The 25,748-nt window shown below is 40.2% G+C and overlaps 1 protein-coding gene across 4 annotated transcripts in view; it reads right to left on the bottom strand.

Moving 5' to 3' along the window:
* Positions 1 to 25,748, bottom strand: part of LOC124601097 (luciferin 4-monooxygenase) — a 263,691-nt gene that overhangs the window by 91,682 nt on the left and 146,261 nt on the right. For all 4 annotated transcript variants that reach the window (XM_047136216.1, XM_047136218.1, XM_047136217.1 and 1 more), the window contains one exon: positions 1,028 to 1,235. In XM_047136216.1, coding sequence (XP_046992172.1) covers positions 1,028 to 1,235 — 208 coding nt within the window. The remainder of the gene's footprint in view (positions 1 to 1,027; positions 1,236 to 25,748) is intronic.

The following is a 25,748-nucleotide window of genomic DNA, read 5'->3' on the forward strand; positions in this document are numbered from 1 at the left end:
ACACCCACCACGATACATAAAGTCGTTTGCAGGGTATAGATGTAGACTTGTACTACAAAACAACAATCATACAGGCAAACAGACAGAGCATAAGATAGTATTTGTTTCAACTAAATGAGTGCAGTGTCACTTATAATGCACATGCTATAAGCATTTTTAATGATCATCTGATATATTTAGTAAATAAATTAAGAGTCAAATTGTGCATCTGAAAAAGTTAAATTCAATATTGAAACTATCATTCCAAAAATTTTAAGTACCTATAACTAGCACAAGCATTATTTTCTGAATTTAAGAAAATTACAAAAATTCTCAGAAATAAAAGCTCGCATGATGTTGATGGACTTTCAAACTGAAATGTGAAGATTTATTTCACATAATTAGTGATATGTTTCAATGTATCAATGCCTTACAAGAATAGGAAATATTTTCAGGTAAATTAAAACATACCACCGTTAAACATCATTGTAAGAAAGAGGATAGAAAAGTTGTAATAATTATCATCCAATTTCTTTATGAACTTTTTTTTTCTAAAATATCTCGTGAATGGACTTAGACACTGATGCAGCTGGGAGAAGTTTCCTTCAGAAGACAGTTAAGTGAATGGTGCTCTCTGTCCCTCTGATGTCACAGTACGATCTCAGCACTCAAAATGCTGCTCTCAAGTATACACTGGATAATTCTTTTTCAAAAAACTTAGGTGCCTTCTGTTTCTTCAGTTGTATATTTTATGGTTGGACTATTTATGTACTGGTTATCCAAAAGGGCTTCGAACTTACTCAGAAAGGACTTGTGTTTGCTGCCATCAACCAGACTGTGATCACTGCAGTTTGAGCCTTGTAATTTTGTGTATGACAGTACAATACAATAAATGGTGTCACACTGCTGACAGAATACTCCACCAAGACTGGAAGAACTTTGTTCTCAGCCATGATTGGGTCACTCAGAGCACTGGTCTCACAGCACCACATTGTAGTTGAAATAGTAAATATGATACCAAGAAATGCAACTGTTAATTTTTGCTTACTTTCAGTATATGTGGGATTTAGGGGTGCACATGCAACACCCATGTATAGAGCTGCCAGAACTGGTAAGCAAAAATCAAGAGAGTTTTCACTTAATATGCTAAGTGCATCTCCAGACTTAATGCCTATTGTTCGTAGACTGTCTGCCAGGCTCAAGCTTCTTTTCAAAATCTCTGAAAAAGTTCTAGTTTCTCCAGTCACAGCATTCACCTGCAAACAGATGAATAAAAAGCATTTACAATTGACTAAGGTTCAATAGGATTTATAGAAGTTGCAGCAACAAAATCCATAACGCTTTTCTGTTTCTCCACACTTATCATTGTAGTTCAACAATAATTTCTGCATAAAAGACTCCAAACAACACTAAAATGCAAATATTCTGCTGCAATTTTAATTTTTTTATTTTATTTTCAATTAACGTAATGTCAATACACAGCCTAAAATAAAATATTTATTTTTGTTCAGTTTTTGTCACTGTGATTTGTGTAGGGACTGATATCACTCACATGAAGCATATGGGAATGTGATCACTGAACATGACATTTAAAAAGTGATGTAATGAATATACTTGTGTGATGCTTATCAAGGAAGTAAACACTTCATTTTTTGATAAAAAATATTACCCATAACTCAGTGTGTGCTGATTTTGTGAGCATTAATAGTACACAGTAACTTTTTATAGGAGAGAAGTAGCAGACTGAAGATATACATCATTCTGTGTTTTCTTGGAAGGTTCCATTAAGGAAGCACTACTTTGTGATATAAATGCCTAGTTTAGCTGTGTATAGCATTAGAATGGGCAGACAGCTATTAGTATAATGACATTCATTTCGGTGGGAACATGCTGAGATAAGTGTAGTTCTGTTGATCTAATACAGTTTAGTCCCGGTATAAGTTTTGGTAGTAGATGTATAAATTGTGCCTGTTTGTATAAAATGCTTCTATTTTTAAAGTTTAATTGAAGTGTGTCATGGATATGATCTGTATAATGAATCTCCCAGAGAATTTTCTTCATACTGAAGTCCAGGATGGAATAAGAACAATGTTATGAAACAACAGATTGCTACTTACTGTATACAGGAGATGTCGAGTCGCAGACAGGTACAGTGAAAAGACTGCAATACATTTAAGCTTTCATCCAAAAGGCCTCCTACCGAAATAGAAAACACACACACACACATTCAAATAAGAAAAACTCATGCAATTATGACCACTGTCTCCGACTACTGTGACTGGACTGCATCTGTGCCTGTCAAAAGCAGCAGTCTGTGTGGATGAGGAGGGAAAGGAGGAGGCGTGTAGTGGGGATTGGGAGAGATCGAAAGGTAGGGGTGAGGAAAAGTGTAGTGTTGCTTGTGGGAGCATACAGCGACAGGGTGATGACAGGGTAGGGTGGTTCAGTGCAGTTGGGAGGTTTAGGGGCCGGAAAAGGGGTGAGGTGTGAGAGGGAATGGAGAAGGAGAGAAGTAGAGAAGAGGAAAACAGCTAGTGGGTGCATTGGTGGAATAGAAAGTGGTATAATGCTGAGTGGAATCACAGAAGGGAACAGATAGGTAGAGGACATGGATTAGCAGAGGTTGAGGCCATGGAGGTTACTGGAATGTAGGATATGTTGCAGAAACAGTTCCCACCTGCACAACTCAGAAAAGCTGGTATTGGTGGGGAGGATCCAGATGGCACAGGCTGTGAAGCAGTCATTAAGGGGAAGCACATCATGTGGTGCACTGGGTGGTCCAGCTGTCTCTCGGCCACAGTTTGTTGGTGGCCATTCATGTGGACAAACAATTTGTTAGCTGTCATGTTGAAATAAGAAGCAGCACAGTGGTTGCAGCTTAATTTGTAGATCACATGGTGGCTTTTGAGATGATAGCTGATGCCTGTGACCAGACTAGTGTGGTTGGTGGGAGGATGTATGTGTAGGTCTCACATCTAGGCCTAGTGTAGGAATATGGGTGATGAGGCAAGGGGTTGGGAGCAGGAGTAGAGTAGGAATGGACAAAGACAATGCATATGTTTGGTGGGCAGTGGAATACCACTGTGGGAGGTTTGGGAAGGATAGTGGGTAGAATATTCCTCATTTCAGGGTATGACAAGACGTACTCGGAAGCCTGGTGGAGAATGTGATTCTGCTGCTCCTAACCCGGGTGGTACTGAGACATGAAATGAGTACTCCTTTGTGGCTCGACAGTGGGCATGTGGTAGGTGGGAAGTAAAGGTAGAAACAAGGCATGGGAGTTCTATTTCTATACAAGGCTGGGAGGATATTTCAGTCTGCGAAGGCCTCAGTGAGACCCTTAGAGTATTTGGAGAGGGAATGCTTGTCAGTACAGATGCAATGACCACTGGTGACTAGGCTATATGGAAGGAACTTCTTGGTAAGGAATTGGTAGCAGCTGTAAAAGAGAAGGTATCGCTGGTGTTTGATATGGAAAGAGAGCTAATGAAGCCTCCTCTGAGGTGGAGATTGACACTGAGAAAGGTGCCTGGTTGGGCGGAGGGGAACCAGGTGAAACAAATGAGGGAGAAGGTGTTGAGGTTCTGGAAGGATGTGGATAGAGTTTCCTCATCCTTGGCTCAAAGCGGGCAGATGCCACCAGTGAATATGAACCAGATGAGGGGTTTGGTATTCTGGGTGGTTAGGAAAGATTCCTCTAGCTGACCCTTGAATAGGTTGGTATAGAATGGTGCTATGTGAGTGTTCATTGCTGTAACATGGATTTGTTAGTGGGTGATGCCTTCAAAAGCAAAGCAACACCATCCTTTACATAGGCCATGTAGGGGAATCCTTCCTAACCACCCAGAATCCCAAACCCCTCAACTGATTCAGATTTATTTATGACGTCTTCATGATCTGGATCAAGGGTGAGAACACTCTATGCACATTCCTCCAAAACCTGAACACCTTCCCCCCCTTTACTTCACCTGGTCCTCCTCAAACCAACAAGCCACATTCCTTAATGTTGGCCCCCACCTCGAGCTCTGACCATATCAGCCATACCAACTACTTTACAGCCCTGCCACCCATGGTCATAGCATCTGTAGTGATGAGACGTCCCTCTCCAAATATACCAAGGGTGTCACTGAGGCCTTCATATGCTGAATTACATTCCAACCTTGTACAGAAACTGATGTCCAATGTCTCGTCACTCCAGTCACCTACCACCTTCCACAGACTAACTGTCCACCTGCAAAAGAGCATTCATCCCATGACTCAGAACCCCCCTCCCCCCAGAATTGGAGTAACAAAATCACATTCTCAGCCAGATTTTCGACTACTTCTCATCATGTCCTCTACTTACGTACCTACTTCCTTGTTCCTATTTGCAATGATACAGTAGTTTGTAGGCCACATCATCAATACTTCTCCAGCACATGATACATGGATAGCAAATAGCTGTAAGTTTTGATATTAATAAAAGGAAAGATTTGTCATATTTTGTATAAATATGTGATACTTTAAAAATGTGTATTATTTATTATGTTTCACATTATGAACATGGGGCATGGTAGTGGTGAAAGCAACAGCCTTTCTGTCAAGAGACAGCTATTGTCACAGGGCCATACTGGAGTTGAAAGTTGAATCGATTGCCATTTATCTGAAAGGACATCCTAAAACAATTTGCCCACCCCTGCATCAATAATGATGACAAAAGAAAAAAAATTGCAATTTGAATTGTAAAGTTAAATATGTATTCAATTCATGTTTGGCTTTGGCCACAATTAGTTGGAAGGAATTGATGCATTTCATTAATACTTGAGATGTGATGATATTATCAGTGGGTGTAAAAGTTGTATATCAAAGATTCAAAAGAGAGGTTAAGTATTTTGAAGATTTTAATCTTACCTTAAGGGCATCTTCATGAATCATTGCTTATCTGAAAGTTTTTTCATGTCAAGAGAAGTTACCTAAGCTGAAATAACATTTAAAATGTATCTCGCAAGGACTGATACCAAATAGTAACACCTTTGAATTAATGAAGTTATGCTACTAAGTTTGAGGTGATTTTATTTCACAACACTTGGATGAAAGTGTTATGAATGGTACTTTTCAAAGCATAGACTGACTTTATTTGAATTTTGAGCTGAAGAAACATAAATTTAACTGTGAAGAAGTATTTAAGTGAGGGTTCTGAAATAACAATCCAGAGTCTACTTTTGTGAATAATGAGAAGCTTAAACAAGGTACATTACTAATATCATTGGATGCTATAGATTAGAACAGCTGTGATATTAATGCTGAGTATCATCAGTGATGGCACAAGTTTAATTGGGTCTATATTTTGTGAGTTGGTTCTAGACAATTCAAAACTGAATATTTCACGCGAAGTGAACCTCTGAAAAGAACATCAATTAAACGAGATGGTGATAAGGCAGTGCAAATATTGAACATTACAACTACTATTAATCATTGAAAGAGTAAACCCCAATGATTGACTACCAAAATAGACTTGCAACATAATTAATTGTATCTCCATAACTATCCAATGGTGTGCACCTGTTGTATGAGCTACAGCATTACAGCAGTAACAACTCATAAGTGACTGGGTAGTATATTCAGATAGGACGTACAAAGACCTACAGGTCATTATACCCTCCAATACTACATAGTCTTCTATTCTGCCAGTGCACTCACTTGGCCTTTTTCCCTTTTCTACTTCTCTCCTTTCCCTCTCCACTTCCACACATCCCCCCCCCTCCGACTTCCCCCCCCCCCCCCCCCCTCAACCTCCTGACTGCACCTAACAACTCTATCCCATAACCCCAACATAGCTGCACACTTCTACAAGCAACACTACTTCCATTTTGTGTGTGTGTGTGTGTGTGTGTGTGTGTGTGTGTGTGTGTGTGTGTGTGTGTGTGTGTGTGTGTGACAGAGAGAGAGAGAGAGAGAGAGAGAGAGAGAGAGAGAGAGAGAGAGAGAGAGAGAGTTGTGCCTTTATGAATGTGTGTGTGTGTGTGTGTGTGTTTTTTCTATTTTTGGAAGAAGGCCTTTTGGCTGAAAGCTTAAAATAACAGCAGTCTTTTTGTTGTGCCTGTCTGGGACTCAGTGTCTCTTCTATATGGAAAGTAAGAAATTGTATGGACATATTTATTTATGTTGGAGAAAAAGTCAAATTAACATTATATAAAAATAAATAAGAAAGATGTAAGCGAATAAAACTAATCTATTAAAGAACATTTTTAACAAGAAAAGTACGGTCATTGTTACAAATCTGTAAATTACAAATACTGGGTGTTTATAATTAAACTGCAGCTACTTACAGAGGCCCAGTGTGTGTTTTAACTGTTGTATGGCAGTAAAACTTGATAGATGCACTAATGCATTAATATAGAACCAATTAATACTGGAAAAAAATTAGTTCCAATTTTGGATACCACATGCCTCTCTGGTGCTGTACACTGTTTGTATGACAGTGTGTCATTCATGCTGACATTTGACAAGCCATAAAATGAGTGAGCAATGTGTCTTTCAAGAAGATAGGCCATGCGCTGATAGTGAAACTGTTTTATGTGAACAGCAGCAATTACAGCACTGCACTGAGCGAGTATCAACTGCTGAAAGATCTGAAGAGAGGCCCAATATCATTAAATTGTTTAATGAAGGTGATAATGAAATTCAAAAACACAGGTAAGCTTGGAGTGGCACCTGCAAGAGGAAGGCATCCTACTGAATTGGAAGTTATTGATGAGGTTGCTATTGGTGTAACTGACCATACAGAAGGTGCCCCGGTAGTGCTAGTGCTCATGCAGTGTACAAGAATTGTCCAATACCTTGGTCAACACTACAGTAAGTTTTGCTGTTTATTTCACACTGGTACCCATACAAGATCCAGACAGTGCAGCAACTGAAACATAATGATACGCAGTAACATTCAGAATTTGCTCTCCAGTTTCTGGCATGGATCATACTTGATAATATGTGGCCACACAATAATCTATAGAGTGACGAGGCACATTTTACACTACAGAGTGCAGTGAATACAAACAACTACCAAATTTGGGGTGCTATTAAACCATTTGTTCTGCATGAAGAACCACTGCACTTACCATATGTGACTGCATGGTGTGGATTCATAAGCACCTTTATTCTTGGTCCATTCACCTTTGAAGAGAATATACCCAGAGGACCTGTCAGGTAAACCATTACATTTGCCTGTGTCAAGACCTCTTTGTACAGCACATGGTTCCTGCTTTGGAAGAGCACAACTGTGTGGAATACATTGTTTTCATTCAAAATGGGGCAACACCTCATGTTGCTCACCCTGTGAAAGATCTGCTTAATGCAACCTTCCACAAACATGTTATCTCCAGAGGTTTTCGAGATGTGTGGTCTCTGAGATCACCTTATCTGAATCCATATGACTTTTGGCTCTGGGAATGTCTATAAAGAATTCATTTTACCAAGGACGTGTTCAGTTTCTACCGGATCTAAAGGCCAGTGCACAGGAACACGTTACTAAGATTCCACCACAATTGCTGTGAGCAACAGCTGATCATGTCATTTTAAGGATGCAGCAACTAATCAATGTCTCTGGTGATAGTACTGAACACATTGTGTAAGCAGTGGTTAATTATAAAATCTGCATTATGCCTTAGTTACTTCTTTGTCCTTTTCTGCCAACATCCCATTCCTAATCCATTACATATGGCAACATATCTATATATTCTTCTTGCATTCATGATGCCAGATTTGCACCTGGTGGTCAAAATGGAATGGAATGTTTTTCCAGCATAAATTGATTCCACATTAAAGCATTAACATAGCTACCAAGTTTTGCTTCCATATGATAATTACAACCTACACTGGACCTCTGTTAGTAGCTGTGCTTTAATTATAACAACCCAGAACTAAGACTGTCATTAGATGTTAATTTGTAGCAATTTTTTATAGCATTGCTAACACAAAATCAGAACTTGTAATTTTTGAATTATGGACATAGAAAAAAACAAAAAGAAACACAAATAATTAAGTTTGATCCAAATAGCCAATCAAAATAATTCTTTATGATTTTTATTGCACTTCTCATTCTAATGGTGTCAGTAATGTGCATTAAATTCATTGAAATTACACAATGTGTAAGTTACAACCTGTAAAAAACAAGGCTCTATGTTCATGTACTAGATCAGTACATAGTTTTAATTATAAACAAATGTTCAGATCTTTCTTTTTTAAATTAAAATAAATGTTTTAATCTATCACAAATGTTCAGATCTTTCTTTTTTAAATTAAAATAAATGTTTTAATCTATCATAAGTCTTGAAACATCAGGTTGATTTAGAACTAGCAGAGGAGGAGTTTGCACACTTATGAGATGCGGTTGGCAGCAGCAATGTTTAGAATTTGTCAGATTACCATATTCTGACCACCCCTGCCACATCCATGAAAATGTCCAACACACAATGCAAGTCTGATAGGTATATTCTAGATATCAGTGGCTTGGAGATTGGACAACCCAAGAAGTTTAGAGATAGTCTGAAACTGATGGGCTAAGGTACAAGACAAGGCTAAAAGTGAAAGTATTACACAGAATAGGAAGGTCTTGCTGTTAAGTAGTAACATGAGAATAGAAAGTCTGAACGAGTACTGATTTCTTTGGCTAATAATTACCATGTAGCTAGTGGCTTTAAACAAAGTGTTATGTTCACTGGTTTTATCTGATTTAGTCTTCTGGGAAAAATATTGAAAAAAATGATCTTATAATTATAGTGTGGGCACAGGTAACAGTATGAAGAACAATCTCAGATACATAACCTGGATGACATTGCATTTTGTCTCATATTTTTGGCAAGTATTCAGTCTCCCATTAATCAGCAACCACACAGTTTTTTGGATGTACTGTATGTTTTGACCTCTTATAACAGAGCAAGGTGGGACCATCCCACTCCTGACATTTACATAATTTTTTTCAATTATTTGATTTCATTTTGTTAATAGCACATATATGATAATTACACAAAAGATTAATTTCTTGTTCATGCTTTATTTAATTTATCTTTATTATTCAATGGATCGTATTCAGACTCCTAATGATGGTAAAATTCAATCTTCTGGAAATATTTGATTTAAAAGAATATTCATGGCTTACAATTCATGCAAAATATGTTTAGTTCGTTTGAGTGCAGTACTTCTTTCCACTCCCTTTCTGTTTTGCAGCATTCAATCACACACAACATAATTTTGCAAGAATCGCTATATAGCACTGATTTTCTCCTAGCAATAGGCGAACTAGTAGGAATTGTATATAACTCCAAAAATCATAATTTTGATAAAATATTAAACTCTAAAAAAACATTTGTGACAGTGAAGTGCAAAACAGTTACACAGCAGATGGCAATGACTACCTTAGACAGTACCATAAGCCACCTAATATTGGCTGCAGCCAAAAAACAAATGGCTACTGGTCAAGGCCTTCTGACATATACTGACTTCTACCAATTTATAAATAGAAAGCAGTCAGCCAACTTACAGTTAACACACTGTACGAAGGTTGTGATGGTGTTGTGGTACGTCATACGCTACATCCTTAGAGAAATAGGTATAGTAACCACACAATACGTAGAACATCAATATTGTCTGCTGCAGAGAACAGTCACTTCACATCACATGCACCACATCTCACATAGAACTTCCAGATTGATGACTATGAATGTGGACTTAAGAGGTGAAAAATATATTTGATAAATATATTTGCTGTTGAATCTTCAATAGTTAGAAAAGACTTTAATCATCCAGGAGTATCTCATGAAAATTTTAGTTTCCTAAGAGGCAGTCAAGGAAAAATTTCCCTGTCACTAGTCTCTAAGTGTTCTCTAGAAACTAAACAGAATATATACTTGAAAGCCCAATCTATGATGGTAATATGTGATATACAAAGGAAACAGATGCACCCTATTTGAGAATTTTAATTCAGAAACCAGATCATAAGCCAAAATTTATTTTTAGCAATGATATTAAGCAAGATTCAAAGTGCTATTAAGTTCATAAAAAATGTTCACATCTTTGAATCACTGGAAAACCAAATACCATGTCATCTACGTCTACAGCCATACACTGTGAACCACTGAAGTGCATAGCACAGGATACTTACCATGAAGAATGATTACTTAAATGCATCTGTGTGTGCAGTAATCAGTTCAGTCTTGTCTTCATAATCCCTATGGGAGCACTATGTAGGAGATTATAGTGTATTCCTAGATTCATTACTTGAAGTTGATTCTTGAAACTTTGCAAGTAACCTCTGTCAGGATGATTTGCATCTATCTTCAAGTTCTTGCCACTTAACCTTTCTCAGCATCGCTGTGGCAGTCCATCATGAATCAAACACACCTGTGACCAATCATGCTCTCCTTCTTTGTATAAATTCAATATTTCCTTGCAATGTAGCAGACCAGGAACAATATATTGAAGTTATCAATGTCAGGACTAATGCACATTCCGAAACACAAGCTGCGTATAGTACACATATTTGGTAAATGACTGCTAATATGACAGTTCTTCATTCCACTTGAATACAATTTTATAATTATCTTTTCATGTACATCATCCATGCAAAAAGTTTCAAGGCAGATTTTATTCATAGTATATAAGCAACATCAGCACAGTAATTATAATGGAAGCTTGAACTAGCAACTGAAAACAAGTTACGTGCATTCAACCAGGCAGTTGTGAGTAGGCAGCATTACATAGAGGATGCATCAATGTTGTTGTGTCATAAACTGCAGTGGAGTAACATCTCTAAATCAAGTGAATCAAGTGTTCAAGAGAGGAGAAGACTATCTGCAAAGTTTGTTCCAAAGCCCCTGACTCCCGAACAAAAAAGTAACATATGGATGTCTGCTGCACCTTCAGAGAAATGTAAAATGCAGATAATTTTTTTCTAGAAAAAAACATCATGGGTGATGAGACCTGGTGTTATTAGTATGAACCTACCATAAAATGATGAAGTCCAGAAATCATATGAAGGGTCATTACTTTGATGATGTAAATGATATTCATGTCAGTGTGATGCAAAAGTTGAACAATATCTGAAAGAAGGACTTTTCTGACTGTTTTGCATGGTTATATGAATGTTCTGTGCTTTGCAGTCAAATGGGAGGAGACTATGTAGAAGATATGAAACATTAAACTCACTGTCTTTACTTTTATTTATTTTTTACTAATCCTGTCTTGATACTTTTTAGACCGATGTGGTAGATAGGTTTGCTTCTGGTTCTCAGATAATCAGTATTTTATGTAAATTTACTTTAATAGAAATTTCCAGAATATCAGCTTGACTCCTGAAATTGCACTCTGAAATTACTTGTTTTGGGAATATCAGATGTGTAATGTTCATTGCTAAATCAATATTCAGAATAAATATTAGCAATGAAAGTTATTTTGTAATTAGAAAGTAAATTAATATTTCCTCAAGTTAATTGCTAACCTTACACATCTAATAAACTTTCACATTCAAAAAGTGAAATATTCTTATCAGATGTTAATCCTCGTTACTTATAAGGCTTCTTATGTTTTCCTGGAAGACACTAAATGGATTTTCTTTCAGGTCCACAATTGAACAAATCTGCAGTATTCTGTTTTGCTAGTAGTTATTTCAAGTGTAATTCTGTTTATTTCAAAACTGCCTTTTTGAAGAAATTGCTGAAAAAAAGCCCACAGTCAACTGAGTAGCTTTTCAGCAGTTAAGGTACCTTTGCACCACTTACTATTTTTGTTTCAAATGGCTAGTGAAGCATCTACTGACATTAATTTGTTCTAATAGTAATGCTTTATTTACCTCTGTGGAAACTGGTGCATCTCAACAGAAGAAAAGCAGAAACGCACATCTAGTGAACCAATCCCATGCCCAGAATTATTCAGGATTTTGTGTCTTATGTTGGCTCTATAAAGCACTATGTTCCATAAATCATGTTTGTTTTTTGTGTAACAAACTTGGTGACGAGTGAGGGTTAAGTTTTCTCCATGTTTAGTGTCAGTGCTAAGTCACCTGACAAATGTCTCAATGGAAGAAACACACTACCATGTCACTGCACAGCAGAAAGCTTTCATGGAACAACAGTAGACTCTCACAACTGCTCTCAGCCAAGTGGTATCTGCGTGTTCGTGGCAGGTTATTCTTCCATCAGTGCAACTGTCACCCTTTCCGGCAGATGATGAATCAGCTGAAAACTGAGACTCCTATGAGACACAGTTATGCCAACATTCCCAGATTTTTCACATGAATTAGGCAAACCTGTGTAGGGTTTTCTTTCTTTCCTGGCTTTTGTCATGCTTGCATCAGTTGTTATGCCAACTTGCACCTTTGCAAGAACCGTCCAGCTTATCATTTGATGAAATATGCAAGATTCTCTCAATCTTACTGTGGCAGAATGCATGTAGAATTTTACCATTGTCAGAAATGCCCAAACCAATCTTACAAAGTTGGGCTGCAGAATTACACAGGTTGTGCCATTGTCGAAAATTTGTCACTAGTACACATCACGAATCTTTTGCTGATCACATGGTGCGTGATGTTATTACTTGTCTGGTCCCCAGATAAAGAAGTCCATGAAAAAGCACTTCAATGTGAGAATCTAATGCTTACAGATGTGCTCAATATAGCACAGTCCTTTCAAATGCCACAATCCACAGGAAATCAGATTTCTGCATGGATGGCTGTACTGGAAGTTGCTCAGTTAACTCCTGTTAAGCACACTCAGGTGTTCTGGATGACCAGGAAGCCACTGCAGTAGTACAGCCTTCATCACAGCATCGCATGGGGCAGCATTGGTTACGGCCACAGCAGCAACAGGCTGTGTCACAACAGTGTCCGCGTGCCCCCTTCCATCTTGCACGAACCCATACTGCTTCATCCAACAGGAGCACACTGCCTGCCCTGCATGTCGGGCTGTTTGCGACAAGTGTCAAAAGAAAGGCCACATTGAATCAGTATCTCTTCAAACGTGCCAGACACAGTAGTACCAATGGGCATAAACTATATCTCTACAGCAGTTGTCTTCTCGAACAAATTGTTTAACAATTGTATGTGATTCATAAACTGCTAAAAATGCAAGTGGACACAGGAGCTGCAGTGCCTTTGGTATCAGCACAAATATACGTGGACATGGGCGCTCTCTCTCTCTCTCTCTCTCTCTCTCTCTCTCTCTCTCTCTCTCTCTCACAGGTTACATGGAAGTTGGTTAGCTACAATAAACAGCAGATTCCAATCCTAGCTCAGTTCTCCTCTCCTGTATCTTACAAATCTGTTGTTCTCCCTCTCACCTTCCTTGTTGTGGATCATTCCCATATTGCAGACCTGTCTGGGTTAGATGTGTTTAACGCTTTCAGTTTCTCCACTGCCGATTAGATATATTTAGTGTCAGATCAAGTTCCATATCAGCAACTGCAGTCCCTCTGCTCTTAATTTTTGTCACTGTTTTCCCCTGGACTTGGCTGTGCTACCAGTTTTTAGGCCCACATTATCATGGAAGAATCCACCCACCCTCTGTTTTTTGGGCATGGTGGGTACCTGTCACATTGCGTGATTCTGTCAAGGCTGAATTAGACCATTTGACAATGCTCGATGTCATTTGGCTCATTTCTTCCAGTGAATGGGCTACATCACTGGTCATCATTAAGAAGCCAATGGGTATACTTTGCCTCTGAGGCGACTTCAGTGCCATGATTAATGCACCATCTATGACAGATACATACCCTTTGCCCCACCCTGACAGGCTGCTTGCAAAATTATCATGTGGTCACTACTTTTCCAAGACATTTGTTGGAAGTGTACCTCCAGCTCCCCTTGGATAAGACTACTAGGCACCTTCTCATGTCAATACACCTGTTGACCTATACCAATATCAAAGCTTGCCTTTTGGTGTCACTGACAGCCTCTGTGTCTGGCTCTTCAGCAATCTCTGATCATTGTTTTCTGTATTGCATTCCGCGGGTCTCAAGTGCAATCTTGCCAGATCTTAATTTTTTCAGCCATCAGTTGAGTAGCTGGGTTTTCAGGTTCCTCATACAGGGGTCAAGCCATTGCATCACTATGTTGAAGCAACTGTGGCTTTGCTGCAGCCAACGTCTTTTAAGGAACGGCAGGCATTTACAGGTAAAGTTGCATACTACTATAAGTTTTTACCAGGCGCATACACTGTTTCTCAGCCCCTTCACATACTTTTATGTAAAGATTTGCCTTTTTTCTGGTCCCTGGCTTGTGACTGTGCAATTTTTTTAATTAAAAAAAAGCTTCAATGTGTCCTATGTCTGGCCATTTTCCAACCATGTCAGCATCTTGTGTTGGCTACAGATACCTCTCAGCATGGTCTTGGTGCAGTGTTAGCATAAAAATATGCAGATGAGTCTGAACAACCTTTTGCATATGCTTCTCAGTTTTTACCTCCCATTCAGCAACAGTATTTTTCTCACATTGAAAAGGAGGCTTTAGCAATTGTGTTTGCCCTCTAGAAATTTCACATCTTCTTGCATGGTTTTAAGTTCCATTTAATCACAGATCAGAAGTCGTTGGTTGCTCTTTTCAACCCTTTGGCTTCCATGCCCGGCTAGACAACACATCATTTGCAGCAGCAGGCTCTCTTCCTCTTGTGTTATGATTATCAGATCCATTACTGGCCAATGGCGCAACACGTCAATGCCGGTTGCATTATCTCACCTTCCGAACAGGCTGGACCTGGCATTCAGTCAGGATTAGCTGCTTTGTTTCTATTTAGAAATTGAGAACCAGAACATGGTCAATGGTTTTCCTATCACTAGTGCCACAATAGCATTGACTGTCACCACAGATCCTGTACTTAGTCGGATCCTTTCTTTTGTGCAGCATGGGTGGCCATAAAAACCCCCATCCTTGCTTCAGATCCCTTGCATAATTACTCCTCCATCCAGCGCCACCTTTCTGTGTTTGATGGGGTTCTTTTGTTAGTTACAGTGACCGCTGCTGCCCAGGTTGTGAATCTCACTTCCTTAGGCTGTAATGTACTGTGGCTTCTGCATGTTGGTCATTGGAAGACCTCTTGCACCAAAGTTTTGACCTGCCAGTATGTGTAATGGTAAAGTATAGATGAGGACACTATGTGGCTTATCACAGGTTGCATTCTGCAGGTCTCAAGCGCAATCTTGCCAAATCTTAATTTTAAATGATTAATGGAAAATCTCATATAAGATATGAAACAAATACTAACAAAGAGATAGAGGGGCTGGCCAGTACTTACCTCAGCTCAGTACAGCCGATAGATACACATAAAACAGAACTGAAAATTTACATTCCTAGCTTTCGGAACTTTGTTCCTTCATCAGGGAGGAGAGAGGGGAAAAAAGGGAAGAAGGGAAAGTGGATTCAGTTACTCACAACCCAGGTTATGAAGCAACAGGGAAAGGTAAACAGGGAGGGTAGCAAGGATGGAGGCATGGTTGTCAGAGGGAAGCCAAAGATATTCTACTGTAAGTACTGTGCCAGCTTCAAACCAAAGAGGATGCATACAGAAGTAAAGAGGTATATAGTATAAAGATAAATACAACTATGTAGGATGAAAAGATGCGTGAATGGCTAAAGAGGAAAGGGAAAGAGGAGAAGACTGAAGAGTGAATGGGAGTGAGGTGGTTTAACGTAGGTTCACTCCAGGGGGATGGCGGGATGAAAGGATGTGTTGGAGTGCAAGTTCCCATCTCCGCAGTTCAGAGGGACTGGTGTTGGGTGGGAGAAGCCAAATGGCACATACGGTGTAGCAGGTTCCTAGGTCCCTAGAATTATGCTGGAGGGCATGCTCCGCTACTGGGTATTGGGCATCTCCTAGGCGGACAGTTCGTCTGTGTCCGTTCATGCGCTCAGCCAGTTTGGTTGTTGTCATGCCGATGTAAAAGGCTGTGCAGTGCAGGCATGTCAGTTGATAAATGACATGTGTGGTTTCACACGTAGCCCTGCCTTGAATTGTGTATGTTTTACCAGTAGCGGGGCTGGAGTAGGTGGTTGTGGGGGGATGCATGGGGCAGGTTTTGCAGCGGGGTCGGTTACAGGGGTAGGAACCGCTGGGTAGAGAAGGTAGTCTGGGAATATTGTAGGGTTTAACAAGGATGTTACGGAGGTTAGGGGGGCGACGAAAGGCAACTCTGGGTGGTGTGGGGAGAATTTTGTCAAGGGATGATCTCATTTCAGGGGTTGACTTGAGAAAGTCATATCCCTGGCGGAGTAATTTGTTGATGTTTTCGAGGCCAGGATAATATTGGGTGACAAGGTCCTTCCCTCCGTGTTTTACTCCTTCTTATGATTACTATTTCAACTTTAGTTATTTAATTTCCCTACCCACCAGTTACCCACTATGTACCCTAATCCTATACCACATTATTTACATTCATTCCGGAAACATGCATTCACCGTAGCCAAACTGCAATCCCACATACTTTTCCTCCAGTCCTGCTTAACCTTTGGAATTACCCCTAAAGGGCTTACCTTAAAAGTTCCCATCTCCGGGTGCAATTCCTCCTTCCACCAGTCTCTCCTGGACTTCCAGAACCTTCAATCCTTAGCCCTTACCCAACTTGTCCTGAATCTCTACACTACTTCATGTAAACACCACTCCCAACAGCTCCTATCTCTCTTCAAAGTCCTCCACCTCTCAAACCCTTGCTTGGAGAACACACTGAGGAACATCATCCTAGAAGCCAGCTGCAAACTTGAGTTCCATGCCACACACCACCTGAAAAAACTATCCACAGTGCTACTGCAACACCTAAGAAGTGGGGTCCCTCTGCCTATCCCTCACAAACACCAACCACAACAGAACCTTCAACAAACCCCCCTCATATCCAACAAACCTAGCCTAGCCACCCTACTCAATCTCCCCATCCCAGCACATACCCCACACAGACCAAATCTCAACTATAACCACAGTCAAATGCCACATATCACCAGTCCCAATTCAGTCCTAAACCTCTCATCCAGATCCCTCTCTCCTCCAGAGACATCTGTTCTATCAAAAGGCTTAACCTTTAGCCCCACACCTAAATTCAACCACACTGCCCTGGTTAAAGATCTCCTCTCATTCACCCGGAACCTCAACTGGAAATATCACTTCACTACCCAAACACAGCCCCCAAGTACTAGACCCAGTGTTGAACCCTGTCTAGAACAGTTCCGACTGCCTTCTCAAAGGGATCCTCCTCCCCTCCCCCAAAACCATCCCTTGCAGACATTTCAGGAATTCCTCACATCCAGTGTTGCCTCCCAGTCCTTCTTGAAGAACATCCCGACAACCCCCAACATCACCCCAGCTGAATCCCGTGCCATTAAGGAGCTGAAAATAGACCACTCCATTGTCATCCTCCCGGCGGATAAAGGCTCCACAACTGTCGTACTTGACCGTGTGGAGTATGTGGCAGAGGGACTGCGTCAACTCTCTGACACCTCAACCTACAAAGCTGTCACCCAGGATCCCATTCCCTCCATCCAGACTGAGCTGCAAAAAATCCTAAAAATCCAAGGTCCCTCACAAGGCCTCACAACGGCTTCCATAGACTTACTCACTCCACCTGAGCCACGTACCCCTACCTTCTACCTATTACCCAAAATCCACAAAGAGAACCATCCTGGCCGTCCCATTGTAGCAGGCTTCAAATCCCCAACCGAACGTATCTCAGCTCTGGTAGATCAGCACCTACAACCTATCACCCGCAGACTCCCATCCTACATCAAAGACACAAACCAATTCCTAGAACGCCTCAAATCCATTCCCACTCCTCTCCCACCTGAAACCTTTCTTGTCACCATAGATGCTACATCCCTTTACACAAACATCCCACATACCCATGGTCTCTCTGCCCTTGAGCACTACCTCTCCCAACGCCCACCCGAAGATCTTCCAAAAACCTCGTTCCTTATCACACTTACCAACTTCATCCTCACCCATAATTACTTCACTTTTGAAGGCCAGACCTACAAACAAATCAGGGGAACGGCCATGGGAACCAGGATGGCTCCCTCCTATGCCAACCTCTTCATGGGCCGCATGGAGGAGGCTTTCCTGAAGACCCAACAGCTGCTTTCCCTGGCCTGGTATAGGTTTATAGATGACATCTTTGTGGTCTGGACTCATGGTGAAGAAACACTCCTTAATTTCCTCCATAACCTCAACTCCTTTTCGAATCTGAATTTCACCTGGTCCTTCTCCAAAACCCAAGCCACCTTCCTGGATGTTGACCTTCATCTTGTTGAAGCTCACATCCACACCTCTGTCCATATCAAACCCACAAACAAACAACAGTACCTTCACTTTGATAGCTGCCATCCTTTCCACATCAAACGCTCCATTCCCTACAGCCTAGGTATTCGTGGCAAACGTATCTGCTCCAGTGACGAATCCCTCAACAACTACACCAATAACCTGACCAGTGCTTTCCTCTCCCGCAACTATCCTGCAGACCTTGTCCACAAACAGATATCCCGAGCAATACATTCCTCCCCGTCCAACAACAATGTTCCTACCCCCAGACCACACAGAAGCATCCCCCTTGTCACCCAATATTATCCTGGCCTCGAAAACATCAACAAATTACTCCGCCAGGGATATGACTTTCTCAAGTCAACCCCTGAAATGAGATCATCCCTTGACAAAATTCTCCCCACACCACCCAGAGTTGCCTTTCGTCGCCCCCCTAACCTCCGTAACATCCTTGTTAAACCCTACAATATTCCCAGACTACCTTCTCTACCCAGCGGTTCCTACCCCTGTAACCGACCCCGCTGCAAAACCTGCCCCATGCATCCCCCCACAACCACCTACTCCAGCCCCGCTACTGGTAAAACATACACAATTCAAGGCAGGGCTACGTGTGAAACCACACATGTCATTTATCAACTGACATGCCTGCACTGCACAGCCTTTTACATCGGCATGACAACAACCAAACTGGCTGAGCGCATGAACGGACACAGACGAACTGTCCGCCTAGGAGATGCCCAATACCCAGTAGCGGAGCATGCCCTCCAGCATAATTCTAGGGACCTAGGAACCTGCTACACCGTATGTGCCATTTGGCTTCTCCCACCCAACACCAGTCCCTCTGAACTGCGGAGATGGGAACTTGCACTCCAACACATCCTTTCATCCCGCCATCCCCCTGAAGTGAACCTACGTTAAACCACCTCACTCCCATTCACTCTTCAGTCTTCTCCTATTTCCCTTTCCTCTTTAGCCATTCACGCATCTTTTCATCCTACATAGTTGTGTTTATCTTTATACTATATACCTCTTTACTTCTGTATGCATCCTCTTTGGTTTGAAGCTGGCACAGTACTTACAGTAGAATATCTTTGGCTTCCCTCTGACAACCATGCCTCCATCCTTGCTACCCTCCCTGTTTACCTTTCCCTGTTGCTTCATAACCTGGGTTGTGAGTAACTGAACCCACTTTCCCTTCTTCCCTTTTTTCCCCTCTCTCCTCCCTGATGAAGGAACAAAGTTCCGAAAGCTAGGAATGTAAATTTTCAGTTCTGTTTTATGTGTATCTATCGGCTGTACTGAGCTGAGGTAAGTACTGGCCAAATCTTAATTTTTTCAGCCATCAGTTGAGTAGCTAGGTTTTCAGGTTCCTCATGCAAGGATCAAGCCATTGCATCACAATGTTGAAGCAATTGTGGCTTTGCTGCAGCCGACGTCTATTAAGGAACAGCAGGCATTTACAGGTAAAGTTGCATACTTCTATAAGTTTTAACCAGACGCATACACTGTTGCCCAGCCCCTTCACATGCTTTTATGTAAAAATCTGTGTTCAGCAACAGGTGGCCGCATGGCTGTCTTTTTCCCCCTGGCTAATGCTGCAGTGTCCCTTGGAGTGTCTACATACTGATTTTGCTTAGCTCTTCCTAAATCAGCATTGTCTCATTGTAGTGGAACCCTGTTCCAAGTTTCCCTACATGGTGCATTGTCCATCCTCATCTGTGTCTACCACTATTTCAGCCCTGTCTAAGATTTTTGCAGTTCCGTATACCTTGGTTACCAATAATGACCCTCAGTTTGTTTCTCGAGAATTTGCATCTTTTTGTCAGGCTAGTGGTGTTCACCATCCTGCACTCCTGATGGGTGGACGTAGCGTCACTTTGACCACCTGTGGCCACCACCTCTCCCAGCCCCACCTCTGCTGATGCCTGCTCCTGTTCCTGAATCACAGATAGTCAAGTTCGTGCCACAGTGGGCAGTGGGGATCACTGCCTGGCAGGTCGCTGTCTGGGGTTCCTGCCTCTGACCCCACTTCTCAACTGCTGTCACCAGTGCAGCCACTGCTGCACCTGGAACCACAGTGACCACCACCTCTTTTGCTGGGTCCTGCATGGCCATTGCCTCCGACAACCCTGCTGCCACCTCCTGTGCCGACCACTGATCTCAATGAGGTCCTATGGCCTCTCATGACAGGGGGGACACCATGCCAAACTGACCCCTCATCACTTCCACCTCTATTCGCTAGTGCTGCCCACAACATACTGCTGCAGCAGCTGACATTCATTGTCAGGTAATGAAACGGGTGCCAGCATTGTTGGAATTTTCTGTGACTAGTAATCTCAGTGCCTCATGAGAGCAATAATTTTTTCCCCCAGTACCTGTGCTTTTTCAGTACCAGCAATTTTTTTGGTACCAGTATCTCTTTTTCAGCACCAGTGTTCTTTTTCAGAACCACTGCTCTTTTTCAGTAGCAGTGCTTTTTTTTTATACCAGTGCTTTTTTCGGTATCAGTGCCTTTTTGCTGTACAATGCATTGTTTTATGTAGCATGCATTTTTTCTCTTCCACGTATTTTTCTGTGCCTAGTATTTTTATGTTTGTGTGTGATTTTCCCAACCCCTAGAAGGGAGGAGTGATGTATCTTCACACATCATGATTTCAGAGATCATGCATCCATACAGTTCATGGGCTCGCTTATAGAGGCCACATGGGTCGACCCCTGGCATGCTCTGGTGAGCTGTCAAAGAAACAGGATTACATAAGCGATCACAAATGAGTGTTTGGCTTATTCTGTAACCTGTATTATCATCATACATTCAATGTGTTCAGTGCTACGCACAACCTGTATTTCCTTGTGTCTTACTTTGGCTCTATAAAGTACTATGTTCCATAAATCATGTTTGTTCTTGCTATAAGAGTAAGATGCACTATAAGGAACTTCAGTACTGAAGATGTGGAATATTTTTGTTCTCTCCTGAATGGAAAAAATTGGAATGATGTGTACTACTGTAATGATACCAATGACAAATATGACAAGTTCACGATCACATGTAAGCATCTTTTTTAAATAGCTTTCCCCAAGAATACAACTACATTTAACTCTGTTCCAAAAACAAACAGGTGATAAACATACCACATAAAAATGAGATTTCATTACCTACTTCAAAAGATACAAATGAATACTAAAACAAGTTATTTAAAAAAAATCAAAATAAAAAGAAATGCTAGACGATGACTGATTGACGTGTAATTCCAGCAATAAAACTAAAGCAACCTGGCAAGTTATAAAAGAGAAACCGGTGCAAGGCCAGTTAATCACGACAATAAGAGAAATAGGTGCAAGGCCACTTGATCACAGGAATGTAGAGTTGATTATGAAAACAATAAACTAACTGACCCCTGACAAGTAGCTAGTAATTTCAACCATGACATAGTGCAACAGTCGATAAATACATACCGTGAGAAGCAGTCAGATAAAAAAAAAATGGTGCTGATGAGATACCAAATGCTATCATCAAAGTTAGTTCAATATTTATTGTTGAATCACTAGCAGAAACAGTACATTTATCAGTTGAGAATGATGCATTTCCAAACAGACTAAAACCTACAAAAGTAACAATGCTAGATAAGAAGTGTGCCAATGTAAAAGTGGTAATTATAGGCTAATTTTAGTTTTCATGCTTCAGCAAAATTATGGAAAAAAGGTATGTTACAAGATCAACAGCCTTCTTAAATAATGAAATGCTGATAATTAACTCACAGCTGGGGTTGAGAGCTGGACAGTCAATCCAGTCAGCAAATTTAGCCATTTTAAATGAAACACTAACAGCAGTGGATGTTGAACAACATGTATCTATTTCTTGATCCTAGTAAAGCTTTAGTAGTGCAATATGTCACTTTGGTAAAGTGATGTGTTGCAAAAGCATTTTTTGAATCATCAAATGATGATTGCCACTTTAAAAAGTATACTTTTGTAATGAATTACATAATCTACTGTTTGGATATATGTTCTACTCATGCACGGGTATCATTAAATGGATGGATGCTGCATACTTGCAAGCCTTGATGACAATAAGTTCATACCACATTCATGGTACCTGCTGGTCAGGCCGTTCATTCTATATCATTGGGTCCTGCCTTGGAGGTATGGTATGGGCCATAGAGGAAGATTGGCTTTAAAAATGTTTATGATAACACAAGGACATGAGAAAACTTGTATCCATTCTTTCAATTGGAATCTGTTAAATATGTCAGACTGTTTGGGGACTTAGTCCTTTTCAATGTAATCACTGTATAATTAGTGGTCACTGTACATAAGAGTGCAATGTACAGTATATTGATTATCAAAAGCACTGAATTTATTTTGAGAATTGGATGTGGAATATGTACTCTCAATTTCAAGCAGTAATTACAGCACTTTGAGGTTGACAAGTGTGCTGAAACAGTAAGGTGAGCAAGATTAAATAAAAGGAAGTCTTAGTTCCTGATCAGACTTTACTTCACTTCCTGATATTGCGGTAAAGAACCAGTGGAACATTGTACATGCCTACAGTGATCTGACTCAGAACAGGTACAGTGTGGAGTAAATAAAATTCATGGAAAACAAGAACAATAAACAAAAATTCGTAATTTTAAAGAGCATTAGTGAATTCTGATTATTCAAATTTGCATGAGTTGATATCTGTTGTCAATAGTTACTAAGATCAACAGCCAAAATTATGCTTGTCATTTAACAGAGCATTTTGTCAAATACCCCATTTCACTATTGGTAGTAGTACCAGCTAAAGATGATCATGATAGTAGATATTTGTTAAGTAGTGAATAAGAAAGGATACTGTACACCCTGGTATGTGCTTATACAGAGAGTGCATGTGCCATAACAAAATGGCAGCTGCAAGTGGTCATGCTATGCATGGCGTTCACTTGCTGTACAAGGCTATATGTATGGTTTGGCATTCTGAGTTGGCAGTGTCATGGATGGCTAGAAGTAAGAGGGCTGCCAACAGTGTCAACAGAAATGCAAAACAAATGAATCACTTTTATGTTAAAAAAAACTTTGATGTCTGACCTAATAGTCAGACATTATGTATCAGAATGTGTTAATGTTTGGCTAGACTATTTTGAGTTGCAATCATTGGGATCTGTCATTGTGAGACTTGAAGACTTTAAATACAGAGAAGTGAAAATGAGAGTTCAGTTCATTAGCAAAATTTATAGCAGGTAATTGAAAGAACCAACATGTTGAGAATGTACCAAGTGCAGACAGCAGCTGAAGTACATGTAATGGATCATATTATTTTCTCTTTCTTCATTCTTTTCTTGTTATACATGCAAGCCATACATAATCAATGGTAAAGTAACAAGTTGTTTTGTGCCAGTGATAATGTTGCAATACAAACCAAAAAAAGGAGACATATTCTCTTCAACTGATTTCTGATCTTCATATTTTTGTTTCTATAAGTGGTAGCGGTCGCACATCCAACTAGCACTGCTGTGTCAGTATTGTCTAAAATATGCATTCCAATCATATATTAAAAAGTGTTATGAAAGGTATTAGGAAGACCAAGTTTATGTATATAGTTGCGCCAATAAAACCCAGCTGTTCATCATTTAGCCCATGCCGAGAATCCTGCATCAAGAGAATCAAAGCAGACAAGAAGAATTTGCATGAGCAGTAGAGGGGTGATACTGCATCAGTATTTTCATAATCAACTCTATGCGCAATGGAACTATTGAGAAGAAGTACGTAACTTTAAATAATGAATATTGGACTTAAATATATTGACATTGAAGGTCTGTTGATTTTAGCGCCAGTTAAAGTTCACCCAGAATACATGTACCTTCCCCAATTTCTTTCAATTATTCTTTCCAATTATTTTTTTTAATTATTCAAGCAGCAATTATTAATCAGCTTCCATTATTCCATTATATTATCCCCCCCCCCCCCCCCCCCCCCCCCCAATATTCTGCCACTATTCATACACCACTGCAAACCCACATTTCTCACCATACACTGTAGTGCAAAATCTGTTGCTAGCACTGAGAATCAAGAATTTAGAAGAGGTTTGGGTAGTCAATGGACAATTATTAAACCTTTGACTACAAACAAGATGGAGAAGAAAATAATTAGTCCATGAGTTGGAAGATTTCGACTACAACTCTGAAGGGCTTTGACTGTACTCATCCCACGATGCGTCTACAACAGCAGTTGCGGATTGCAGCTGTGGCTTGTCAACATGTGGCAGCAGCAGCAGCAGAAGTGTCAATGGCACACTTATTTCTGATGATGCAGCTCAATCTACACACTGATCCAGCTTCCCATCGGCATCTACACACAAGTTTCTGGTGAGCTGCATAAAATCCAAGTTTATTTAGTTTCCAAAAGTTTTTTCCTTTTGTTTTCTTTTTTCTTTTTTTGTGCTGTGGGATAAACTACAAGTGTTTCACAACCAGAGTTTGTGGGTGTACTGTAATGGAATAGCTAGCCTTGTTACAATATTAAGCTGATGCATGTTATGGCAGACACTGCATGCCCTTGGAGATGAGAAAACTGGATGCAGATATCCCAGTTTGGTTTAAAACATTTTTTGAGCAACTGTGTCATTACTGTGTCATATAAAAGAGTTAACTACCATACTTGGACAAACACTACACTAGATCAGCATAGCAATGAGTCATAGAGGGAAAAGGAGGAAATACAAAATAGTACCCCGCAGTGACACGTGACATCCACTTTACCAGAGAAGCTAAATTTGGAAATCCTGAAACAGTTCAAAATGAAGGCAAGTGAGCAATTTCAATATGTGAAAAAGACTTGAAACAAAACAATTAACTGAGCAGGAATTTAACACAATACACGATCAAATAATGGGCATACAAGTAAGACTGAGAGCACCGGAACAAAGCAAAGATTTGGATGTTGCCACTGTTTCAGGCTTTACACTTGCTAGTTTGGAGGAGCATGTAGTTGACCTAGTCAGTAATAAAACATGAGAAACGTCTGAGTCATCTGTTGATACACGTCATTCTAATGTGGAAACAGGTAGATCAGAGATTGAATGACTGAAAATTTGGAACAAACTAAGACTAAGGAAGGACTATCTGAGAACTTAATAATCTAAGCGTTGATATCATGACACAGATGGAGAGGTTGAGGAAGGAACAGGAGGAGGCTATTGATACCCCAATAATGGAAGTTTCTAAAGTAACAAATTCTTATGAAGTAGATTTTAAGGAAACATTTACGTGTCTTTGGATGTGTACGAAAGTATACCATGCTTGTAAATCTATATTTTACAGGTAATTAAGCTATAATGAGTGTTTTTATGAAGATTTAAACTTTAAGCACAGTCTGTTGTCAAGGAAGGTGGACTACGAGTGAATGTACCAAAGCATATTGTGATTTTTATTGTTACTGTAAGAAGTATTTGTACAGGAATCTATATTTGAATAGAGTGTTTTACGTAAACTATTATGCAATTTTTTATCTGTAGAAGAACTAAGCTTTATTAGTAAT

The sequence above is a fragment of the Schistocerca americana genome, chromosome 1, assembly GCF_021461395.2.
Source record: "Schistocerca americana isolate TAMUIC-IGC-003095 chromosome 1, iqSchAmer2.1, whole genome shotgun sequence".
NCBI lineage: Eukaryota > Metazoa > Arthropoda > Insecta > Orthoptera > Acrididae > Schistocerca > Schistocerca americana.